The sequence below is a fragment of the Pseudorca crassidens genome, chromosome X, assembly GCF_039906515.1.
Source record: "Pseudorca crassidens isolate mPseCra1 chromosome X, mPseCra1.hap1, whole genome shotgun sequence".
Taxonomy (NCBI): domain Eukaryota; kingdom Metazoa; phylum Chordata; class Mammalia; order Artiodactyla; family Delphinidae; genus Pseudorca; species Pseudorca crassidens.
Window position 1 is genome coordinate 58,539,078 of NC_090317.1, and position 25,740 is coordinate 58,564,817.

The window sequence follows — 25,740 nt, forward strand, 5'->3', positions numbered from 1 at the left end:
ATTAAATGAGATCTAATGGATTAAGATAAGAGTAGACTTTCTTGTATGTCATGTTGGAAACTTTTCACAGGCACCCGCAAGCCCCTAATATAAAAGTAACCTAGGGGTGCCAATGATGAAAGACTTTGTTGCCATGGTGTCATCTCATAAATCATCAATTATTGTCTGTTATTATAAATGTGACAGCCACATACTGTCATAAAAGGATTTGCATTTTCATCTAGTTTTAAGATTTTTTTCCAGACATCACTTGCTTTGTAAAAGAAATGTCATGACAACCATAGAACACTTAAGCTTGTTATGAAGTGTTCAAGCATTCATTCAGACTTTTGTCAGTTTGGCATTTTGGCATCCCAACCTCTTTTGCATTATTGAGTAGTTTATCTTTATAGTTCATAAACGTATTTCTAAACATGGGCATATAGCATAATAGGCTAAACCTAACAGAAGCAATGGAACTATTTTGGCTGCTATGACAACCTAAACTGATCAATTTCCTGTCACTGTTTTAAAAGAGGCACTCTCCTGTGGCCGTAAATACTAATTACAAACGCAAGCCGTTTGCTAACATGTTCAGTTTACAGATTAAAACAGTTCATGCCTAATTTATCATTTAACATGTCCTCTCACATTGGTAGTATGGTACAGAATGAATAATTACTTTACTTCTTTACAAAATTTTCAACTTAATTTTACTAATTATTTTTGCAGTTGCTGGAATTTAGCTATGCTGCCATAAATTCAAAAAACTTGGTGAATTTTCAAAGTGCAAGGAAAGATTCCGGAATGTAATTTCTGCATTAAGGTTTAAATGTTTGCTTAAAACCCCTTCCTGTAAATGCTTATTTTAAAGAAGATGGTTCTATTTTACATAAAAGTTGCAAATTTTTCAAGAGCACATGTGAAAGAATCTCTTGTCCCACAATCTATTCAATTAAATAAAGAACTAATAAATTTGGTTAAAATCTGCAATGAATAATTTAGTGAAGGTAGATTCAGAGAAAAAATAATACATCCATCAGGCAATACAGTCATAGTACTGTATAATCTAATATTAAGCCCTCGCTTCTCCACCCACACACATATTTTATAGAAGCTTTAAATTAAAGTATATACTTCATCTTTTGATGGTGAAGGAGGCATGGGGGATATTTCTAACTATTTCAGAGTGTAAACAATTCTACAAATTGTTAAACTATCTTTGTGGAATTTCCATGTCTGACCAACACTTGTGAAAAGGATAGGATACCATTATCCTATACAGAGGATTTTTTTAACTAAATCTTTTTTATTTTCCAGCATTCATGAACTACATGATGAACAAAGCTTTGCTAGTATGTGTCATTTTGATTTAAATAGTAAGAAAGGAAAAACCCCTGCATTGATCTTGTCTATTGTCTCACTAACTTACCAACAAACCTAGAACTTGATTAAAATACTTTTACAATTTCCAAAGCTAAATGTGTTCTTCCTACACTTCAAATAATCACCTAGCATTTCTAGGGAGGCTGACAATTTTTCAAAATCAAATATAATAAACATGCTCCAGTTGATTCCCTAAAAAGAGAAGCTGGAATCTAAAATGTTTGCCTCTGAGAATACTTATAGAATATGCTGTTTTGTGGGGGATTAGGCAAAACAGATGATGTGAGGTCCCTGTTTCTGTTACTATCTGGACACTACTATCCTTACCAAAATATGTTGCTTAACAGGGCCTGCCCTGCCACCCGCAGCACAGCTCCACCCAATAACTCCTGTTAATCAACACAGATTATACATCCAAAGAAATTAAAAAGCCTTTAGTGGGTTTCCTGCGGTTGCACAAGAAGGAGTGACAAAGTGCTTCCAATTGCTTCTCAACCCAGCAGCTGTAACCTCAACACTCTAGGGTTCAGAGGGCCTTCTGACAGCCTGTGCTCACAGGTGCTCCTGTTCTAGCACCAGCTCAGTGAATCTGCAGCAGGAATTTTACATCACCACAGTGTCGAGGTGAAAGCTCCAGTGCCCTTATTTCAAAAGGAAATCTGGTCAGCTTGAAGCAATGAAAACTAATCTGAATGCAGCCAGTCATTGGCTGGGAACACATGCTCAGTAAAACAAAGGCTGCAATCAAAAGTTTTTTTTTCATGCATATAGCCACTTCAACTGTGCCTGCATTCTGTTATTTTTTTTAACGTAGACTCCTAATTTCAGAAACAATTTATAAAATGTCATAGGCTGCTATACAGCGCTAGGAGAAAAATAGAAAATAATGTAAGTGATAGTAATATTCAATTGCTCAATAAATATTTATTGGATACTGAAGACTAAATGTCAGGAAAATATGTTGGATACTGGAGATAACAGTGGTCAGCAAAACAAAGGCACAGTCCCCACCTTCACAATGGTTATTAAATTTCCAAAACATTTTAGCTTTTCCAAAAAATTCTTGCATATTTTGCTCATTTTTGCCCTTCACAACAATCTTGTGAGAGACATCCATAGGTCCATCTGATCGATAAGAAAACAAAGACTTAGAGATGTTAACTGATTTTCTTGTGATCAGAGAGCTAGCTGTTACTGGTGAGGGATTAAACACAAAATCTCTGACTACAAACTCAGGACACTTACCACTATAGCAGTATTTCCAAAATTGTACTTCATGGAACACTAGTTCTCTAAACAAAAAGGTTCTTTTAATCAAAAAAGACTGAGAGGGTTTCCCTGGTGGTGCAGTGGTTGAGAGTCCGCCTGCCGATGCAGGGGACACGGGTTCGTGCCCCGGTCCGGGAAGATCCCACATGCCGCGGAGCGGCTGAGCCCGTGAGCCATGGCCACTGAGCCTGCGCGTCCGGAGCCTGTGCTCCGCAACAGGAGAGGCCACAACAGTGAGAGGCCCGCGTACCACAAAAAAAAAAAAAAACAAAAAACTGAGAAATCGTGTATTATTACATCTTATACATTCATAGAGCAAATTAACAAAGTATAAACCCTGAAGAAGACCTGTGATAAACAAACTTGTTTATTTTTACTGAACCCCATATTTCCCAAACTTATTTGACCTCAAACCCTCTCTGAAGAAAAAAAAAAGAATCCACAGTGACTCAGGAACTGATGATAAACTTAGTATACTGGATGCAGGGTGCGGGCGGTGTTTTGCAGAAAGGACATGTATGTTGGAGAGTTGCACAGTACATTTCTAAATCTATGCATGACCATGAATGTGTGTGACTGTAGAAGACTATGATATCTAGAAGATATGATATGATAACATTAGATATTATGAAAGAAATGAGGAGATATATGTGATGAGACAATGAGGCCTATGTGCATTATCAGGATGATGGAAAATTTAGGGTACCAACAAGAAAATGGAACTGAGAGAGTCCCCCTGACCCTTTTTTTTAGCCACCTCCAATACTTGCTCAAGATTGAGAAGATCAAATCTTCCTCTAAACAAACTTTCCCTTAATGGCTGATTCTAGGACTAGAGCAGTAAATCTACAAAATGAGCCTGGAGTATCTTGTAGTGCTAGAAAGTAAAGAAGGGCTCAAAAAACTTTACAATGATAGGGGCATGTAGAAGGTACCCAGCGGCCAACTGAAAGAGTGCCCAATGGCCAAAGCTAGAAAAATTTAAACAATAAAATAAATAACGTAGCATTGGATTATAATCTAAAATATAAATTAAATACTTATACGACCATAGTGAAAAAAATGAATGAATAAATATTAAGAAGAGATAAATCTCCCTTGCAGAAGAATTCCAAATAATTTCTGCAAATACTCTGCCTTTAAGAATGTGAAGCATAACTAGCTCCCCACTCTTTAACTATGGGCTGCACATAGTGACTTCCTTCCAAAAACTTCCAAAAAGTACAGTCAAGGAAAAGGAAAAAAGTAACTTTACAGTGGAGAAACCTAACAAACACTACAGGAACCAGGTGATCAAGTCAACCTCAACAATGATAAGTCATAATGATAGCATGTACCTTTGATATGATGTGTTGAAAATGGAATATTACCTCTGTGGTCTTCCTTCCAAAAACTTAGTTTAACAATGAGAAGAACACCAGGCAAACTCCAATTGAGGGGCATTTTACAAATACCTGACCTGTCTCCTCAAAACTGTTAAGGTCATCCAAAACAAGGAAAGTCTAGGAAACTGTCATAAGCCAAGAGGAGTCTAGGGAGACATGATGACTAAATATGAGGTGGTATCCTATATCCTGGAATAGAAAAAGGACATTAGGGAAAAACTGAAGAAGTCTGAATAAACTATAAACTTTAACAATAGTGTGTCAATATTGGTTCATTAATTGTGACAAATGATTCATTAATTGTAAAATATTAACAACAATTAGGAAACTGGACACAGGGTGCATGGGAAGTCTCTCTACCTTTTCAATTTTTCTGTAAATCTAAAACTGTTCTAAAACAAAAACTTCATTAAAAATAAAAAAAAAACCATTGCCTCTAACCATTTTTGTGCCAAGCCCAACTTAATTAAAAACTGCTTTATCTCTACATGAATAGGAGTCCAACTTAGTCCCAAAAATCACAAGCAGTGATTTTTGAAGAGGAAGAGCTGGACAAACGAATTAAGGAAAGCACAATTTGAGTTAATGCAACCAAAAAGTAAAATATGTATATACAATTTTTTAATGGGCTGCCTCAGACAGATGTCCCAAATCCCTTCATATAATGTTCTGAATACAGTGGGTGCTTTATTGCCTAAAGTAATCCATGATTAAAAAATAAAAACTACTAACTTCTTTATACGTAATATGTTAGATACATCAATATGTGATTTAATGGGTATTTGTAAAACTTTTGCAGCATAAAGAATATAAAATAGCTATATTTGTTATTTAGGCTAATTTCATTTTAAAGCAGTATAAGCATACAGCTCTACTGACTAATTGTATTGTAGAAATATACTATTTGGTTAGAATTAGCCATTTTAAATGAAAACATCCAAGTTATTTGATTTTCATCAAATAAAAATCAAAGAATAACTTTGTTTATATATTTAAATTAAAATATTGTCACAGGGAGAATATTTGGTAACGATAAATCAGTTTAAAATGCTTTAAACTCTTCTAATTGCAATAAATCAAAGCACAACTGCTATTATTAATAGGCTTCAATATTTTATATGTTTTAATATCTTTTAAATATTTTTTAAAAAGTCTAGAACGCTATATATCAGATGATATATCAGTTTATATCATGATTTATGAGACACCAACTTACATGAATCTGTTGATTGAGCTACATACAGTTTTTACATCTTAGTTTTCTAATGGATTTATTAAAATAATGTTTTACATTTTGTGGCTGAATCATTTTGTACTTGCCCCCTTTTGAACATTACAATTAGTTAAAAAACAAAAATTCCCAATAATAATCCCAAGTAACAGCAGATCTTTGTAGTCCTAATATGCTGGGAGGAGTTGAACGCTTTGAGTAAGTTTATTCTTTGTATTGAACACTCGGTGTTATCAAAAACAGAAAGCAGGACACGTCTTTAAGGCACTTCACATGTATGCAGGACTGTTGAGCACGTTGCCATGGAACATAACTCCTTCAAGGATTACAAACCAAAGAACGGCCATTTTGGCATAATAGTCCCATTTCTGAACATTATTTTGTAGCATTCATCAAGATGTATTACAAACCCTCCCAATTTAGGGACAATGCACTGTCTTTTCAAATGCATTCATACTGGGTCTTAGAATCAACTCCATTTTAGCAACTAATTAGTTACACTGACAAGCTTTTAAGAATAGGGCTATACAATTTTTAAAAAATGTCACCACTCTCTTTGTAAATTAATGATATGTTCCCCATTGCACAATAATAGGTGGTTATCAACCTTTCCTCTTTATCCTGTCTCAGTCATTTAGTTAAATCTACCCTGCACCCTCCAGAGAAATTCATGGTCTGTCACTCTACTCACTGGTGTCTAGATTTATGGATATTTTAGCAGTCCCTTTATTTTCACATCACTAGGCAACTCTTCTAAGTTTCAAAGAAAGGATCAACTTCACCTGAACATTCAGACAAGTATCCTACTTACAAAAGGCCGTTTTCCTTCTATAATTCACTTTATTTTCCTTTATATTAAAGAGACACACAACCTGAAACCTAATGTATTGCACCTTCACATTATTAAATGGAACATGCAGAACATTGCATTATTATGCTACACATAGCCAAGAAATTTTAGTATTCACGGGATTATGGTAATTAAGTCTTCCTTCACTTTGGGTGATGTGACACTTGCTTGACTATAATGTCACTCCACTTAAAGTGCGTGTAAACAACATTATCTTAGTCACTCTGCATTACATTTCCAACTGTGAGCAAAATTACAAGGTCAGAGTGGACAAGAATGTAGGTAATCCCAAGGAAACATCATGTAAATGACTTGCTCAAGGTTCAAACTGGGTTTTCAATAAAAGCAAAAAGGAATCTTTCCATATTAATATTATAGTATTATTATCTAAATGCCATCAGTGGCAAAGCACCTGGGTATTCTTGGAGACAGTGGTAAAGACAACAGTGTCCATGATTTTGATGTTTTGTGGATAAAACATAAATGTTGTTTGCCAAGGATTCGTTCAAGCTAACAAAAGCGTCTGCACTCAATAAGGAGTAGTACATAGAAAAACAGCAAACGGTTTTGTAAATAAAGATTGTTAATATCTCAACTGCAAATAATACTTTTTAGAAATGCAGATGAAAAGGCAAAACAGCAATGCTTACATTTCCTCCTTTCCTGTTTTTTAATAAATACTCAGAACCATGATTTTTATTCTTTTTAAAAGTAGAGTAGTAATTTCCCAACAGTCTTATCAGCTACTTTGTGATTATATCCAAGATGTGCTGTCTTAAAAATGCTCTGACCTACAGAAACTAGCTGAAAGACTTTGGAATATCTTGTGTTTTGAGTGATTTATTTAGTGCTTATTGAAGAAGTTAGATAACCTGATTAAATCCCCACAAAGGATAAGTAAGATCAGGGCAAAAATAGTCTAGATTAACTTGGCACAAGTTCCTCTTCATTGAACTAGTGGAAGTAACACAATGAGCAAAATAATGGTTTTCAGAGTATGCTTAAACTGTAAAGCAAGATGCCAATTAGCAAAAATAGGAATGGAAGTTCTTAGATATGGGCCCCACAGTCAGTTCACAAATACGTCAAAGTGGGTAAAAACACTCAAAAGCAACTTATGTGGGATTCTCTAGGCTTAGTGTCACATTTGGACAATGAGGGATACACGTGAATTGTATTAATCTGGAGATCATCTGAACAAAGTGTGTGAACCACAGTTTTCTTGTAATATCTGATGTTCAATCTCTGTAGGAGGTCAACTCACTTCCTAGGAAGGCCATAGTCAAACATTTTTTCCCAGGACTATTCAGAAAAAAAGAGAGGCCCCCAAAAATGTCTTCATCATCAGAGATTAACTGATTTAGACTCTGCTTGCCAGAGTTGCTACCTTCCATAAGTAGAAGCTTCACTAAAAACATAACTATGTTCAATATTCTCATAGATAAACAGAGTTTCCTTTTTAAAAGTCATTGAAAATAATAGGTATTCTGTGCTTGAGATAGGATATACTTGTGTGTGTGAATGTGTGAGTGTTTGTGAGTGTGGTATATTTTCAATTCTGGGAGGTTAAATAAAATCAGTTTCGACTCTCTCCCTTTTATACTTTAATCTCTTACAATATTAGATAGGTTTCTAACTGAGTGTTCTTTCCAGTACACATAGAATCTAAGAAAGCCTGAAAGCTCTTTGTTAAGCCTCAGGTTAAAGATCCAGATCTTTCTAATGAAAAGTCTCTCCAAACACAAAATCAATTACTTATCCTCCCCCATCCAAAAAGAAATACAGAACAGTCAACCTGAGTCCTCCCTCTACTTTAAGTAGCTATGTGCAGCACCAAAAAAGCACTGTTAGAATCAAATCTTAAGTGAGATGAAAATACTGAATATTCTTTTCTCTGAATCTGAAATGCATAAAAAGAGCTTGAAAAGAAACACAAAGCCACAAAAAAATAGTGCTTGAACTTTCATTGTATTTTCAGCATTTGCAATGTAATGCTTCAGAGTGTGGAACATTGAAGATTAATTCAAGATGGTGTGTTGCCACTGACTAGTCCTTATAATGCTGAGCTCCTGCTCCCATCTTCTTTCCCACCCCCACCCCCAATTGTCCTTGAATTAAGAGAAACACAAAGATAAACAGGATAAACTCATGATCTTAACTAAGTGAGAGGGTGTTACAACAGTTTCACAAATTGATAAAATTCAATTTTGTCTTTATGTTTTGTGCACAATAAGTAAATTACAGCTTCAAGGAAAGGGGGCAATATGTATCATAGATCAAAGGTTATAGTATGTCTCTAAGAGATAGCTTAGTCCAACATCCTAATTTTACAGATGCAGCAACTGAGGTCCCAAGTCAGAGTGATTTGCAGGGTTGTTTTCAGGCCATGAACTTCTGACTCGTTCTCCAGAGCTCTTCCTGCTATACCACAATACCTCATCAAATGAGGCTTTATGGGAAAGTGCTTTGAAACCTGGAAAAAACTTTACAAATTTTACATAGTATCCTTATGCTTATCTGAACTGCATATTGTCTTAAATGAAAAATAATGACACAAATATATAGTATCAGTAAACATCGTCATGTACACTGTGATCAGAATCAACGTTTCGTCTGTAGTGTATAATCATGAAAGAGAATCAATGAAAAAGAATTATTTTTTCTTCAAAGAAATTTTTGTTAAAAATACCTACTACATTTGCAAGAATCTTGGGAAATAGGAGCTCTCATAAAATGCTAGTGGGAGGGTAAATCAGAACAGCTTTAGAGAGCAATTTGGCAGTAACTATTAAGTTGAAGATGTGCATAGCCCACAGCTCAACAATTTCACTTCTGGCTTATACACCAGAGAAATTTTCCCACAGGGGCACAAGAAAACATGATTCCCATTACAACAAAAATTAGAAACAACCTAAGTGTTCATCAGTACAGTAAAAAATAATCAAACTGTGGTATACTCATAGAATGAAAGAGTATAGTGGACAATTTTTAAAAATGAACTAGAACTACATGTATCAACGCAGATAAATCTCAAAAACATAATGCAAAAACAATTACAAAATGATACTATAATACCAAACCACTTAGGTACATTTTAAAAACACAAAAATCAATGCTGCATATTATTTACGTATAAATACACATAAAATTTAAAAACATAGCAATGATACACACCAATTTTAAAGTAGTGGTTACTTCCAATGAAGAGTGAAGTATAATAGAAAGAATATTAGTGTTACTCATATCACTAATGCTTTACAGAAACATCTGTATCTGTAATTTTTTCAATTGAGCTCTGAATCAAATGTAGCAGAATGTAGACCTGATTATTGGTCCACAGGTATCTCTCATTATTTCCTGCTCTTTCTATTTGAACTATTTTATAATTAATGTTGCTAACTTTACACACTACCAAAGTGATGTTACCAAAATTGATTTCAGAATAGAAATGTCATTTTTGAAAAGTCAGAAAAAGTATATATATACATATACATATAATGTATATGTATATATAAAAATATAATGAAATTACGTGTTTTGGTAATTAGTCTGATTCCAGTTGTCAGGTTATAAAACATGTTAATCCAAAGTATATGAGCTTTGAACTCAAATGGCCTTGATTCAAATGCTGGCTCTGGTATTTGTAGGCTGTGTGGCCTTAGATAAATGACTTAACTTTCTCTGTACCTCAATGTCATCATCCATAAAACAAGAATCACAATAATAGCACCTGCCTTATAGGGCTGTTATGATGATTAAATGAACTAACACATGGAAAACACCAGGGATATCATGTTCAAAAAATGTTAGATATTATAAAAAGTACTAGTTCATCAAAATTTATCCTGAATAACCTTATTTATATGTCTACATTGGTCAAAAAGTCACTTATTTCTTAGATTCTGTATCTTTCAGGACTAGCCAATTAACTAAGAATCTCCACTTGTTAGAGTTTTTAGGGAATGGTTTTAATTAATTAATACATTTAAACGTAGTTCATCCCTATCACACAAAAGATTACCTGTGGTCAAAACTATCTGATGATCTAGAAAGGGTAGCACTGTCCATCCAAATTTTATTTAAGTAAAACATCAGCTATTTTGCACATTGTCATATGTGTTGACCAGTTGTCCAACAATTTATCATCTTTCATATGTTTTTTGTGTTAAATCTACAAGTAGAATAGTATGTCAACAAATGAGGGGTGGGTTTTTTTTAGTTAATTTAGGATTTGAGATTGTGAATTCTTTTCTTTCTCTTTCATTTTTACTTTTCTCTTTTTCTTAAGTCCTCTGATAAACGTTTCTCAACAAAAATGACAATATTAACTTACCATCCTAACTAAGGATTTGTGGTACAGATCATGGGGGTCATTAAAGCAGGTTTAGCAGTGTTTTTTTTTTTTTTCTGGTTTACTTTTTTTTTGCTAGAGAGGTTGGAATTTAATTGTTTCCTTTTTAGACAAATATTCTTTTGGATTGCCAGTGATGAAAGGGGCATACAGATGTCAAAAGCACTGTAGCACAGTGGGATTATGTGCTAAGGTCCAGGGCAGGACAGACAAACAAGCAGTCTCAGATCAGTCAAACAGTTACCTCAATAAAATCTCAGATGACCAGCTTTTGTTTTATCTTTGCCAATGCCTATCAAAAGTTCAAATGAAGTTTTGTTGTGCTAACTACTTACATTTCTTTTATTTCTTACTTTAATCATTTGTAAAAACAAAGGAATTTCACCAGATAAAATAGGGAATTTGTTTAAAGGCAAGCCAATTTAAAATAAAACAACACATGTTATATACATGGCTTTCTTCCTATTAAAGCACCATAAATTGGGATTTAAGTAGTAGCCTTAATTATGTTATATGACAGAGCCTAACTTAAATATTCTCTTTTGGACATAGAAGAAATTATCTTTCGTACTGCATTGCACTGATAAATATGAAAATGAAAAATTCATAATTTTATCTTAGTTTTCAAACCACATTAAGGGAAAAATATCTTGGCTATTTCCATGTAGTAAGAAAAAAATCACAAGGTGCATAACCACCATTTTGAGTATCAGGAGAATTATTTACAAGCAGTCCACTTATTATTTATTTACTTTACTTGAATTTTCCATCATCAAGATCTTTGTGCGCATTTATAACATACTGTGATTTTCTAAACCGCAGTACCTAGAGGACTTACAGTTTAAAGCAGAGGTCACAAACTGATAGCCCATGTGCTAGATCCAGACCACAGATGGGTTTTGCTTTGCCTGCATAGTGTTGCTTTTTATTGAGTTAGTTACCAACATTTAAGAATTGGAGAATTTCATATAAAAATCTGGATTCCCAGTTTCTCTTAAAAAGTCAAATCTTAACAACAGTGGGCCTGCATTCCCACCTGGTAGCAATCAGCTGAGCTGAGTAATAGCTGCCATCTTTGGAAAGAATATATGCTCTCTAGGTCACCATAGTCCCCACCACTCCCTATTGCTTATGGCCTTTCATTTATGCTACCACCCTTGTCTCAGTAGGCATTAGAGTTTGCAACTCTCCTGTTTCCCTGTAGTTTATTTGAGTGTCAGCACACATACTTTCAAAAACATTTCACAGTTTTTCTCAGATTACAGTTAGTGTAAAAACTCATTATATATATATATATATATATATATATATATATATATATATATATATGCATATGTAATGTGTGTTCTGACTAATCTAGAAATAAATATATACAGTTATAAACTACTGTTATGCTTAATTAAAAACAAGAAGTTGACATTCATTTACATATCATTTTACTAAAAAAAAGTCAATTTCAATGCCTGAATTCAATTGCATCCGTATAAAATCAAAGCACTTACTTTCAATATCCCAAACCTAATCTCAAAACTCAATCCACTTAAACTTTTTCAGTTAAAATCATTCATTAATGAAATCTAGTGGGTTCTAGTCTCCATCAGCATTGAAGTCACAGTTTAAAAATAAGTTTAGCACTTAAGGAGGCACATCCACTGCTTCAGGTCACTTGGGTATTATTTAGTGTGCATGATATTTGACAGTAATATTTAGTACAGAAAATGCCCCAGATATTATAAATACCACCATGATGATTTTCATTTTCTATGTTGTAAACCCAGGATAAATCACATGGTGTGGTCCCCATCTCTCTAACAACCCTATGACATTTTTCTTGTAGAAAAATACAGATAAAACATGCATCATGAGCAGCCCTGAAGGAAGGGGGTAAAGTCACCATAGGGTGATTTAACCTGAGAAGGGTGTGTGGCAGTCAATATCAAACTGTACTTTAGAATCATGGGTTGCCCTCCTTCTCCCTTGCGCCTCTGAGTTAACTGCCCATTCTTTGTTCCCATTACAACCTAAAAGGTATGAAGTCTGGAGCAGTATGGTGTCTCTGATTGCAATTTAACTGAAATTGTCATAGATATTTTAGGAAGTTTCAAGCATAAATCTTAGACTTCCAAATATTTTTAAAATGTATTTTTAGAGAAAAAATAATTTCAAATATTTTAGAACTAGTAGCATGCCTACAATATATATCTGTGCTTAATGCTTAGAAAAATTCCAGAAGATTAGAAGGCCTGGGTTTTTGGGGGTTTTTTGCCATTATTGCTGTAGCACACTTAATAGCCTGTGCTGCCCTGCAAAAGTGAATGTACCTTCCTAAGCATTTCAGAGCCATGGGGCAGGTGAATTACTTTCCCATTATTTTACATAGTTGTCATGATTTTTATGTCAGTGACCCTTACTCAACCCCCATCAACTTTGCAGCCTTTCTCCAGCTTCTGCTTTAGTTCACAGGGAAGGAGTTGCTCTCTGTGGCTGGAAGTCATCTCCCAACTACGCGTTCCTGAGATTCACTCCCAGTTAATACATATGAATGATCACTAACTGGCAATAGTGAAACCGTGAAGACCCCAATTAACTAGAACCCTCAAATGGATAGACAGGTTCTAATTAGCTATTTGGATTTCATTTTTCTTATTATTAACTAAAGATTAAGCAAGATTCAATATTTGCTGCTGAAAATTTTAAATGGCTCTACTTTCCTACCTTAGTAAGTATAGTACAGGGAATAAAATTACTGAAGTTGGGCTGAATCTGTACAGACTCCAGGACATTCCCAGGAAGTTGATTTTTAAAAAATAAATACATAAATACCTGTTAACAGCTTGTTTTCTTGTCATTTGCCTCTTCCTTCTAAAAGGAGAGTGTAGCAAAAAATAAATAAATAAAACTGGTTAATTGAGAGTTCTGGTTAGTAGCTTCCAATTAATCAAGTCTTTATTATATTTCACAAAAAATCTTAAATTCTTCAGAAATTTTAGATAGGTTACACACAATGAAACACCAGCAGGGAAGAGCACAAAGAAGGTAGGAAAGCCTGAATTGCTATTAGGTAGTGTTTTAAATATACGAATAATGTTATTACATTTCTGGTCTAATCCCCATTGAGTAAAGAATAATGTGAAACGTCATGTAGTTTAGGGCTTTTCTATACATGAAGGCAAGGAAATATGGTTGTAAATTTCTGTTGAAGAAAATGGCCTTGGGTCGTAACAGTTCCAAAAACAGATTCAGCAGTATTTTGTCTTTCCCCTTTCTTTCAAGAGCCTTCCTTCCCATCCCATTGAGTATTCCAACACTTTTTAGGGAAAGAAAATCCCTTCTAGTTTTTTTTCTCATTTTATTCGGCCAACAGGATGATGAAAGTAAGCCAATATCAATGTTATGCCTTAATTTCCTAAATATGGAGCCATTAATCACACAGCTCACTATATACTGATTTCTGAAGCAATACTGAACTATCTTACATCTTCCCCAAAAGGGTTACACATGCACACACACACTCAGACACAAACACACATACATAGTCATACACACAACTGCACAAAATAAGTTAAACACATACATAAGAGATCAATAAAAAGCCCACATAATTATCTTAGTTAACAAAACAACCATTCTTTCCAGTAGTATAATATTTCCCGGTGTTCCTAAACCCTTTAATAAAGAACAATGAAATTTAAAATGAAAAGATACAAAAAAACTATAAGTAGTGTAATTTGGCTATTTTGAGCCTTATTGTACTTCTTAGTAGTATAGAAACAGGAACTTCCTTCTAATGTCCACTACAAATATGTATGGTTAGTTCATCACCCCCTTCATAATCTCTTCTTCTAATAGCCATTTTGTTAAAAGACTCCTTTCAGGTGTTTGTTTGTTTATTTGTTTTAGAAAGGCAACTGCTTCCCTGCTTAAAGGCCTATGGAAACATTTTTAAAAAAACCCACAGATGCAAACATGTATCTGGGGTTGCGGGGGAAAGGAGGTGGCAGTGAAGGAAGGTGAGCATTTTTTCACCTACTCTTGTGTTTTTGTCACTTGATTGTCAGAACTATTTGATTTTGCTTTATAGTTCACTCACACAACCTGTTTTGAAATTACATTTTCTTAAAGTAGAATATACTCATACATACCAAGTCAATGATAATGCATACTTCCTTAATCCAATGGGCTTTATATTGGAGGACTTTTTCCCTTTTACCAGAGATCCTCTTTTTTTAACTATAAAATTTCCTGAAGACAACAGAACTTTTTTGACTGTCACCATATGTACATAATCATACTAAGTTAAAAAATAATTTAAGCCTTCTATAGCTTGAGCTTCATAGATTATTTAAGCATAGATTTTGAAATTACCAAATACTGAAACATTCTTGTTAGAATTATACAATAAATATATAAACATCCATGAGTTAACTGTCCTTTTATTAAGGATCTTAAAATTTCTTAGAAAGTTAGGAGTTTACCTTGACTTTTGAAAATTTCTCATTTGTCTTGTCAAATGTGAGAATGCATTTTACAATACTGCCTAACACTAGCTATAATTCTAGGACTTTAGGGACCACATGTTAAATACATATACTTTATTTTTGACATTCAAAATAAAACGTAACTTCTATATTTCTGAATTTGTTCAGAAGCAGTATTGTTCAATCAGAATAGTAACCATATATTTAAAATTCCAAAAGATCAATAAAACATTTCCTATGCCTTGATATATGTAAAATGATTGTACACCTCAAAAATACACAAATTTGATTTGCCAGTTACCTCGATAAAGCTGGAAAAATGTCTCAGGTTTTTAAATGGGAGTCACCTGTTAACCTGGCATATATGACCATACTTTGGGGACTACTAAATTAGGCTTTAGCTGTTCCTCATACAGATAATATCTTTTAGTCATGTAATGTATTTTCCTTGCCCAATACAATAAACAAAATGTTGATTTGGGAACAAATATGATAAATAAATAGGACACAAGTCAAGCAATGCCCTGCCCCTACCCCTAACTTCATCTGTAGGGGATAAATGACCAGTAAATACGTGTTGGTAAAATTTTTTTAGTTTCTTTCTGGAGACATGATTAAATCATGTTAACTTTTGCATTTTCAGTGTTGGAGGTTTTGGGGAGCTTCCCTCCCTCTTAACTAATAATTTTATTCATTTTATATGTCAACTCTTGCTCTACAGCAGCTTTTATAAACCTGTTTAATCTCTTTAGAGATCCTGGAAATTCTTTGACAAGAATGTATTTCAAAAGCAAAAGGAACTGAAAGAGGCCTGGATATTTTAGGCTTATTTAAGTTTCCAGAGGGTATCCAAACAACCTCTTGATCACTTAAGTCTCTAAAGGCATGATCTTCCGATTCAAGAACCTGAAAAATAAAACTATTTTCCTCCTTTCAGAAATTTATTTTTCCTAGAACTATTTGAGAATAACAAAAACCTTGGTCATACTAAATATGTTTCTTCTGAAATACTTTGGTGCATGAGCTTGACTCTTTAAATGTCAGTGTGATTTAAAGACACAGTCTAAAGTAAAGAAAAAAGGGAAAATTACATACGGGATGGGTTGATAGTAAAGATAAATGAGCTTACAGCATTTTAAAATTTTTGTTTGTAAGAAGGGGGTTTCAATACATATATATTGTAAATATCAGTCACATAAATGAACTTTAATTATTAGATAAACTATCTGAAATCATTTCTACTGTATAAAATTTTAGCATTAAAATCCTTCAAAGCCTTCATAAATTTTAAATTATTTATTGTTGTGGCATATTTGTTCACAATATTTCTGTTGGAAATTTTTCTCCTTGTTTGTAGGTTTGGCTAAAGACACCATGAGTGACCCCTTGAATCTTGTCTGTTGATCCATATGGGCGTTCTAGCCAGCCTTTTGTAAGGGACTTTTTAAACCCTGTTACCTAGTTATATTTCATGTCTTCTGGTTGATGATTACGTATTTCTATAGTATGTTCAGAATGGCTCAGATAAAACACTAAGTAAATGTTCTAGAAACCAAACCAAACATTTATGGTAGATGTACATTAAAGCCCCTGAGACATTGGATGCAAACACTGCTTTATCGGCTTTTAGTTAACTTTGGTTTTGATGGTTTGATAACACACTGAGATGATAGTAAATTGTCCTACTTCTAAATTGTATGCTGCCTGTGGAGAGAACTTTGTCGCAGCCTCCAACTGTTAATTGCTGATTAAGATGCTGTTTCCTTCATAACATTTATAGTAATGTGTAAATATTTTATTTATTTACATGTCTTAGATCTATTTTCCTTTTGAAATGCAATCTCCATTGAAGAATGAGTTTAGGTTTCTTGTTCATAGACTAGGCACTCAGTAAAAATTTGTCAATGAACTGAACATTGGCTATGTGAAGGGACAATTTACTCATTTAAATCCATCACTGTACAGAGTCTTAAAGCTTATTCTAATAAAATATATTTTAAGAACCTATTTCTTCTATGCTACACTGATTTACATCATTGATGATGGGGCTTAATTTATATAAGGATAGCTGGGGTGTTTTAGAATGAGTGAACTTTCACTGATTAGGTAAAGTTGATCAGAAATATCATGAGCCCAAATTTAGTTCATGGCATCAAATATTCTGAATTATTGATGGGTGAAAAGTATAGAGTCATTATAAAGTTATTCAAGAGAGAAAGAATATTCTAAAATTTATTTTAATTATACCTTAATTTTTTCTAACATTTGGCTTATTTGTTTAGTGAAGCTTAAATTCGATGTGAAACACTAACAGTTCTGTAAGCAGAACTCAGCTAAGCTGTTTCTAACAAAATGAGTTCATTTGCCAGTTGATCATTCTGGTAATCCTATCTGGTTTAGTCTAGCTACAGATAAAGACAATCAAGCAGGGTCAGAGCAAAGGAATCTCGGCCTGGACATGCTCTCAAAGTAATACTAAGAGGTGGGAGTGGGAATGAAGAAGATTACTTATTTCAAAGTCTGTTAAATTCTTTACATTCATCCCTTGATTTAATCTCTGACAAGGACCACTCTACCACCATTAAGTAAGATAAGATAAAATAGGATAAGATAAAATAAAATAAAAAGCATGTTCCTCACCAATTAAGACATCAGAGGCAGATACTCAACATTACAAATGATTACCTTTTGATGTAGCTCCTTTTGGTATCCAAAATCTCATGTTAAATAATAAGACCTTATTGTTACATAGTTTTACAGTTAACAGAGCATTTTTCTCATCATTAACTAAAGGAGTAAAACTATTCTGTGAGCAAAAGTGGGTTTGAAACACTTTCCCACTTTTATATATGTAGAAACTGAGACTGAAGTGTTTTTAATTTGATTCAGTGTTCTTCCACTTCCTGTTGTTGACAATATTTATCTATCTGAATATGAATGAAATACCCCTTTTTCTTGATACTTTTTTCGCTTGATCACTTTCATGATATGTAAAGAACCAACTTCTTTAAGGGTTAAGGGAAGCTCTTCAAACATACTTATAATTGGTTTTTCGTACTGATCCCACAGAGGCTGCATTTATCTCCTTACCCTATGATAGCACTTTCTTAGTTCAATATTTATCTACAAATACTTACTGATCATCAACTATGCACAAAAGCCTCTTTGCTATAGGCTATGGAGAATACAAAGATATTCAAGCATGATCCCTGATATCAAGAATATTACGATCTGAAACGAAAGACATATCATAGTCACAAATTGTTACATTGAAAGTCTGTGAGTGATAAACGCCACATGATTTCCTGGTGTAGAGTAGGCATTTAAAAATATCAGATGAATGAAAGTTGAATGCATGGTGGTATAAACTAATAGCTATAAGAATTTAGTTGAAGCCATCACTTATACCTAGAGTGGTAAGTGAAGTCATTATGAAAGAGATGACGTTTGATTGGGGCCTAGAGGAATAGATAGGTTTTGGAAAACAAAGAAAGAGGATAACAATGCTTTAGGAAGTTGAAACTGACAGGATAGGCAGAATGAATTGCTACAAGAGTGTCTGGAGGTGAGATCAGGCAGAAGATTACTGCAATGTCCTCCGCATGAGATAACCAGGTAGAGATGAGAATAAAAAGGAATGGACATGTGCAACAGAGAGTCTAAAGCTAGCATTAATATGACTTAAAGCTTAAATTAACATGGAAACAAAGTATAGAATGGAACAAAGGAGAACTCTGAGCTTATGACTGATTCCATGAAAATTGATTTTCCAAGTTCTATGAAACCAAGTTATGAATGAATTTTCAAACAACATATTCTGTAAGCAATAGTGTCAACAGAAAGAACACTGAACAAGACATAAGGAGACTTGGGTATTAGTATCAACGATGCAACCGGATGTGTGACCACGAGCAAATGACTTCCCTTTTCTAGATCCCAGTATCCTTATTTGTAAAACCAGGGCTGGATAAATTGACCTCTCCGGCCTATCATAGCTCAAATACTCTATGGTTCTCTGATTTCCGAGTTGCCGACAACCTAACTAAAATACAGGTAGATTAAATTAAAATTTCTCTGAGAAATTAGTAGCTATTGTAACTTAGTTGCCACTCCTGAGACATACTTTTTCTTGATTCATAAATAGTTATCGCAATATCTGTCAGTGGTATTGAACTAAGGGTCAGATCCTTTCTATGTTTCAGAAAAGTATTGAATGAAAATTCTTCAGACATTTTACTTCACAAAGGAAATCAGTAGAGCATTGCTCTGTTTGCATGCTACAGAAAAACTGACTTGAAAACCTGAGAAGTACAGAAGCAAGTTTCACTTCGATTGAAATTTATACATCTCTATCTATACGTATATTGAAGTGAGTTTATTTTCAATTAAATCTTCTTCAACCTTTGCTCTTTAAAGGTTACAGAAATTCAGGGTTCTATCCTGTCTTCACAGTTAATACCTGGTAGTTCTAAGGTCAGTCTAACTCCTCTTTTCAAATGCTACATCTTTTTTAAAAATATGGTAACCAGAACTAAACATAACATTCTAAGTGGGGTTATAGGAATGTTGCAATCTCATCATCTATCCTGTAGAATTTTAGGTCTTTCCTATAACCCTGCATGCAGGTAAAAATAAGCTGTCATTCATCAAGGAAGTCACTGTTATTTTCATTTCTCCTTTAGGCAGTTAGTTTTATCTGGGACTTCCTCATTGGAAAATTCCTAGAAACATAGAAAATGAAAGACATAGTTTGCTACAGAGAAAAACACACCACTCCCACTAACTGCTGTCTACCATCCCACTTCCTCCACCTACAATAAAAGTGAAAAGACATAACAGTATGTACATTTTCATCTATTTATTGATATATTCAACATTACCTAACCCCATCAGTATCTGCTGGTTTTATCATTTAAAATGCAAACAACTAAAAGCAAGAACCATAACTAATGGATATCTCCTTGTAGTGTCTAAAAATAAGACCATGTACACAAAGCCTCTAAGACAAAGTGGTGAAAACGAACATTTAAAAGGGCTGTGAAGGGCTTCCCTGGTGGCGCAGTGGTTGAGAGTCCACCTGCCGATGCAGGCAACAAAAGGACTAATACAGACAACTTCTGAAAAGGAGAGAAAAAACCCACTTAGTCACTTAAACAAAGAGAATAACCAAAAGAAAATATTAGGTAGTGAAATAGCTAACAGCCTTCATAGGTATTCATTTAGAGCTAATCATAACCCTTGGTGTGAATTTAGCTAAGAGATGTATATTTGAATAAGCTGCCTAGATATCCATATATTGGAAATTTTGTTTGAAGACTTATTGGTGGGCCTGTTTGATTGTGCTAAAATGTTAAAATTGACACCTAAAATACAAGACAGTATCAGAATATTGACTTTCACCAAGGAGAAATAATTATTTTATTTTATTGGGATCAAGTGATAAAGGAAAAAACTTGTATTAAAAAAATCTGAGTGAGGGTCTTCCCTGGTGGCACAGTGGTTGAGAGTCCACCTGCCGATGCAGGGGACACGGGTTCGTGCCCCGTCCGGGAAGATCCTACATGCTGCGGAGCGGCTGGGCCCGTGAGCCATGGCCGCTGAGCCTGCGCGTCCGGAGCCTGTGCTCCGCAACGGGAGAGGCCGCAACAGTGAGAGGTCCGCGTACCGCAAAAAAAAAAAAAAAAAGAAAAAAAAAGAATAAAAGGGCTGTGAAACTTTCTGTCCCTCTGCTCTGAATAAGTTCCCCTATTCCTTTCTAATAGTAAAATGAGGTCAAATAATATGCTGATCTTAACATTAACCCTGGTTACCTCTTTTTTTTTTCGCATTTTTTAAACACATAAACTAACAATGGTTCCTTCCCCTCTGCTCACATAACACTTTGTGCTTGCCTGTGTCATAGCACTCAGTCATATGTGTGTCTCTCACTACGCTGTGATTCTTTGAGAACAACAAAACCTAACTACTTAACACCTCCTTGATAACAAAATCAGCTCTAACATTATAAAACACGATTAAAGTCTTTAGAAGACACATGTTTGATAAAAAGTATTTGAGGTGATGGTATTTATTTCAAATGTAAATGTCAAGAGCAAGCTCATTTTTCCAGGTCTTATATCAAATCTTTGATGCAATGATATATTGCTTTTTAGTGGAAATTAAAATTAATCTTTATTTCTTTATTATGTTCATTTTTCCCCAGATTTTTATGTATACTACTATAATCTTTATGAACATAGTTTGAATTTTTTATATTATCTGATTTTAATACTTTTTATCTTGTTGCAATGCCATGAATTATGAATTACAGAAAATTTCCTCCAACTGAAATTTCCTTCCCTAAGTATTATTCCACACATTCTAGAGTTAGTTTTCTGTTGTCTCAAAAGTGTTCTGTATCATCTCACTCAGGTTTTTTTTTTTTTGTGGGGTGGTACGCGGGCCTCTCACTGTTGTGGCCTCTCCTGTTGCGGAGCACAGGCTCCGGACGCGCAGGCTCAGCGGCCATGACTCACGGGCCCAGCCGCTCCGCAGCATGTGGGATCTTCCCAGACAGGGGCACGAACCCGTGTCCCCTGCATCGGCAGGTGGACTCTCAACCACTGTGCCACCAGGGAAGACCCTCACTCAGGTTTTTTTAATACAAGTTTTTTCCTTTATCACTTGATCCCAGTAAACTAAAATAATTATTTCTCCTTGGTGAAAGTCAATATTCTGATACTGTCTTGTATTTTAGGTGTCAATTTTAACATTTTAGCACAATCAAACAGGCCCACCAATAAGTCTTCAAACAAAATTTCCAATATATGGATATCTAGGCAGCTTATTCAAATATACATCTCTTAGCTAAATTCACACCAAGGGTTATGATTAGCTCTAAATGAATACCTATGAAGGCTGTTAGCTATTTCACTACCTAATATTTTCTTTTGGTTATTCTCTTTGTTTAAGTGACTAAGTGGGTTTTTTCTCTCTTTTTCAGAAGTTGTCTGTATTAGTCCTTTTGTACATTTACCCTTTTCACTTTATAAATTACTAGAGGTTACTCCCATAACTGTCTTCTCAAATAATGCATAAGCATCTTTTTTATTCATACATAGCTATGTGTATACTCCATCTGTTAGAAAATATGCCCCCTTAAGTATAAAACTTCACCAGCCATGCATTTCTTTTTTCTGAAAGTTTATCAGCAATACTGTCACAGGTAGTTGGAGGTAACTCTTCCTAACACTTTGTCTCTCTCTCAATTCAAACAAAATTTTAAAAGAATGAAAGAAAAGAACAATAAAAGAATGAATGAAAGAAAAGGACTCTACCCTTCTGTTAGTTATATGAATATGAATCATTGTTAATAGAAATGATTCAATACTCCCCAGCATGTGTTGTGGGTCTTTTCCACCCATCACATCATGCTTCTCCTAGTGTCTCTATAGTCACCCCTTTTTAAGACTCCTTAGTACTGCATTCTTTCTCTTCCACATGTAGAAAGTGTAGCAATCTTCACACTGAAAACCAAGAGATTTCAGACTGCCTCCTCATCTCTCCAGGGCAACTAGGTCTTCCCTTTTTTTCTTCTAACCAATGTAGCAATCCTACATGAGATCTTTAGTCTTTTACTCTGCTTACTTGTAAGGCCCCTGGTCTTATAGTGATCACATCCTTAAGAATGTCTTTGCATCTGTGACTGCTTCCGCCTAAAAGTCACATCAAGTGGCAATAAAAGACCACCCAGTTATTTTTGAAGGTGCATTCCTAGTAGGAAACAATACATTTTTTGCCATGCTTACAAATAGCATGTCCTTCTTACCTCACACTCGCCATTTACCCATTACAATCTGCAGCAAAAAAATTTTATAAATCAATAGCAATGTCACAATATAAGCATACAGGTCTTAAATTCTTCACACACAATTTACAGAGCATTTAGAAATGGGAGAAAAACTCAAAGGTGTTCAAAGTCTTGACTTTCTTTTAAAAGCGTCATTTTTGTTAAAGGCTTTTAATAGGAAAGAAACTAATGTCCTATTTTAATAGTCTTTGAGTACTAACATCAAAAAGTAAAATAAAAACCATGTGCAACACAAGGATAAATGTTTTTTTAATTGTAGGAGACAAAATTCATTTGTAAATAACAATAGCCTGCTAATCAAATAGCCTTTTATATCCTTTAAATACTATTGTGGTTCAAACATTTCATCTGCTGAACATAGTATGTGTGTAGAATGTAAACCTACATATAAACATGTATGTGGTCCATCCAGAGAAATGAAATCTTAATACTAGACCACATGATTTTTCTGAACTATTTTTCAGGGGAAAAGATAATTTTATAATTAACTGTCATCATTAAAATTCCAATTTTGGTCTCTTGCTAAAAGGAAAAAAAAGACTAGTGAAAGCAATCATGTATATTTTCAATTAAGTAGAAGCAAGCTGTCTTCATAGAAGACTTCTGAAAATCAGTTATAATATAGTTTTGACAACTTCTCAAATGTTAGGATTAAGTTGTGGTTAGGCAAGGCCCATTGTCACAACATAGGGAAATTTACCTCACCACCTTGTCACACGACAATATCAACAGGATCCTTTACATGATCAAAATATTTTAATGCTGACCATATCATATTTTAGTGCAAACTTTTAAAGGTTATGCAGTTGTAAACAGGATGATTATTAGACAGAAAATTTTCTGTGGAATCTATTTGAAGCACCAAGAACACCTTAACAAAGGAAAAATGAGGCCCCAAATCAATTACTTCTTCTTTAATTACTACCTTTACAAAAAAAAAAAAAGAAAACAAGAAAATCTGATTCCAAATAAAGCAGTTAAATTTGACTTTGAAACCCTAGATTATTTGATATACTTAAAGTATAATCTAAACATATATGTCTTATTAGAAAAACTTTATTAGGGAAATATTATGTTATTAAATAGGAATAACTTCCAAACAATCTGAATTGCTTGACAAATAGTTTTTTTCCTAGAACCAGTTTTTCTTTGGGTTGAAAATTGATCAGTGTCATATACTAGATTCTGGCCTTATTTTCTTATATTTGAACTAGCCAAAAGTGCCAGAAAACTTAGAATTTAAGCACCAAGTCTCAAGCCTATACCATCTCACCAAAGGATTTTTGCCGAATACTGATGAACTGCTCCTAAGCTAATACTATGATTTCTAGAATACAAGTATTATCACAATTAAACGTAAGACTAACTACAATATAGTACTGAAAAATCATCTATTTAGCAACTGGCAAATCTACACTATTTCAGAGTCACTGTCTTTTCAAAGTTTAGTAAGTTGGTAACATGTTGGAGTTATAAGCACTTCTGTTTGCACAGGCTCTAGAAAAAGGAGAGGTTAAGTGTCTTAGAAAACATGAAAGTGTATGTTTTCCTTTCACGTGAAACAATTATTAGAATGAAGTGGGGGAATGTCAAGGAATTAAGACTTTTCTTTCCTTTGCAAATGAATTCCCCCAAGTTATCCGTATGTTGTATTGGTATATCTCTTAACGAATATTTTTTCAAAACAACCCTCCTTTTAAACTTCTTTATTTTATTTACTATACCATCTTAAATTTGTTTTAATTTATTTTAAAGATGTTGGTTAAAATTCATCACTTTTAGACTTTAGCCAATTGTTTTTTTTTTTAAAGAAGATGTTGGGGGTAGGAGTTTATTAATTTATTTATTTATTTTTGCTGTGTTGGGTCTTTGTTTCTGTGCGAGGGCTTTCTCTAGTTGTGGCAAGCGGGGGCCACACTTCATCAGGGTGCGCGGGCCTCTTACTATCGCGGCCTCTCTTGCTGCGGAGCACAGGCTCCAGACGCGCAGGCTCAGTAGCTGTGGCTCACGGGCCTAGTTGCCCTGCGTAATGTGGGATCCTCCCAGACCAGGGCTCAAACCCGTGTCCCCTGCATTAGCAGGCAGATTCTCAACCACTGTGCCACCAGGGAAGCCCCCTAGCCAAATTTTTAAAGTTTATTTTTTGGCCATCAGCATTTTTCTGTCAATTCTGTGTGTGTGTATACATATACATATATACACACCTATATATAATTTAATAACTTCCGTTATTAAAATTAATGCCATAACGATGCTCTCTTTCTCTGAATTTATACCTCACAGTATAACTGCAACCATGGGCTCTAAATTTTATATTCATCTTTGCCCTGGGCCATAATGACTATGTAAACTCTCAACACCTTATTTGAATATTTAAGTTTCTAGCATTGTTCTAAAGTATCTAGCACTGCTCTAAAGATTAACACTCATTAAACACACAATGAATATTTGCTTAGTGAAAAGCAAGAATAATCCAAGGATTTTTCTGAAATAGTCCCAGCATGTTTTACTATAGGTATAATCATTTGGAAGTATTACAGAGATTTATTAATATGGATCAGATGTTTGTTTACCCTTTCATAATTATTACAATTGTAACCATCAAGGTAACATCTGGTAAGTTAATTTTCTTATTTCTGAATTTTTAAATGAGTGGTGGTCTCTATTATTTTTTAAATGCTGCAAAAGAAATCCTTTTGAATCTGTCATATTTAACTCAATACTTAAAGGAGAAAAATAGATATAATTTATTCTGTATTCTTTTCAACTTCATTTTCATGTCAAAATATTCATCATTCTGTCATATGATGCAAGTTGAGCACTATGTTTAGAATATTTTATAAAAATGAGCAGTTTATTAAATGTATATCTTTTGTGATAGTGCAAATATGTTTGCATCTACTGAATAAAAAACTATAAAGTCTTAGTACACCAATTTGCAAGGTATCTTGACACCTTCCAA

At 34.2% G+C, this 25,740-nt stretch overlaps 1 protein-coding gene across 1 annotated transcript in view; it reads right to left on the reverse strand.

The window, feature by feature from the left end:
* DACH2 (dachshund family transcription factor 2) overlaps nucleotides 1-25,740 on the reverse strand; it is a 617,297-nt gene that overhangs the window by 460,762 nt on the left and 130,795 nt on the right. Inside the window, exon 2 of the mRNA XM_067722703.1 lies at nucleotides 13,275-13,313. Coding sequence (XP_067578804.1) covers nucleotides 13,275-13,313 — 39 coding nt within the window. The remainder of the gene's footprint in view (nucleotides 1-13,274; nucleotides 13,314-25,740) is intronic.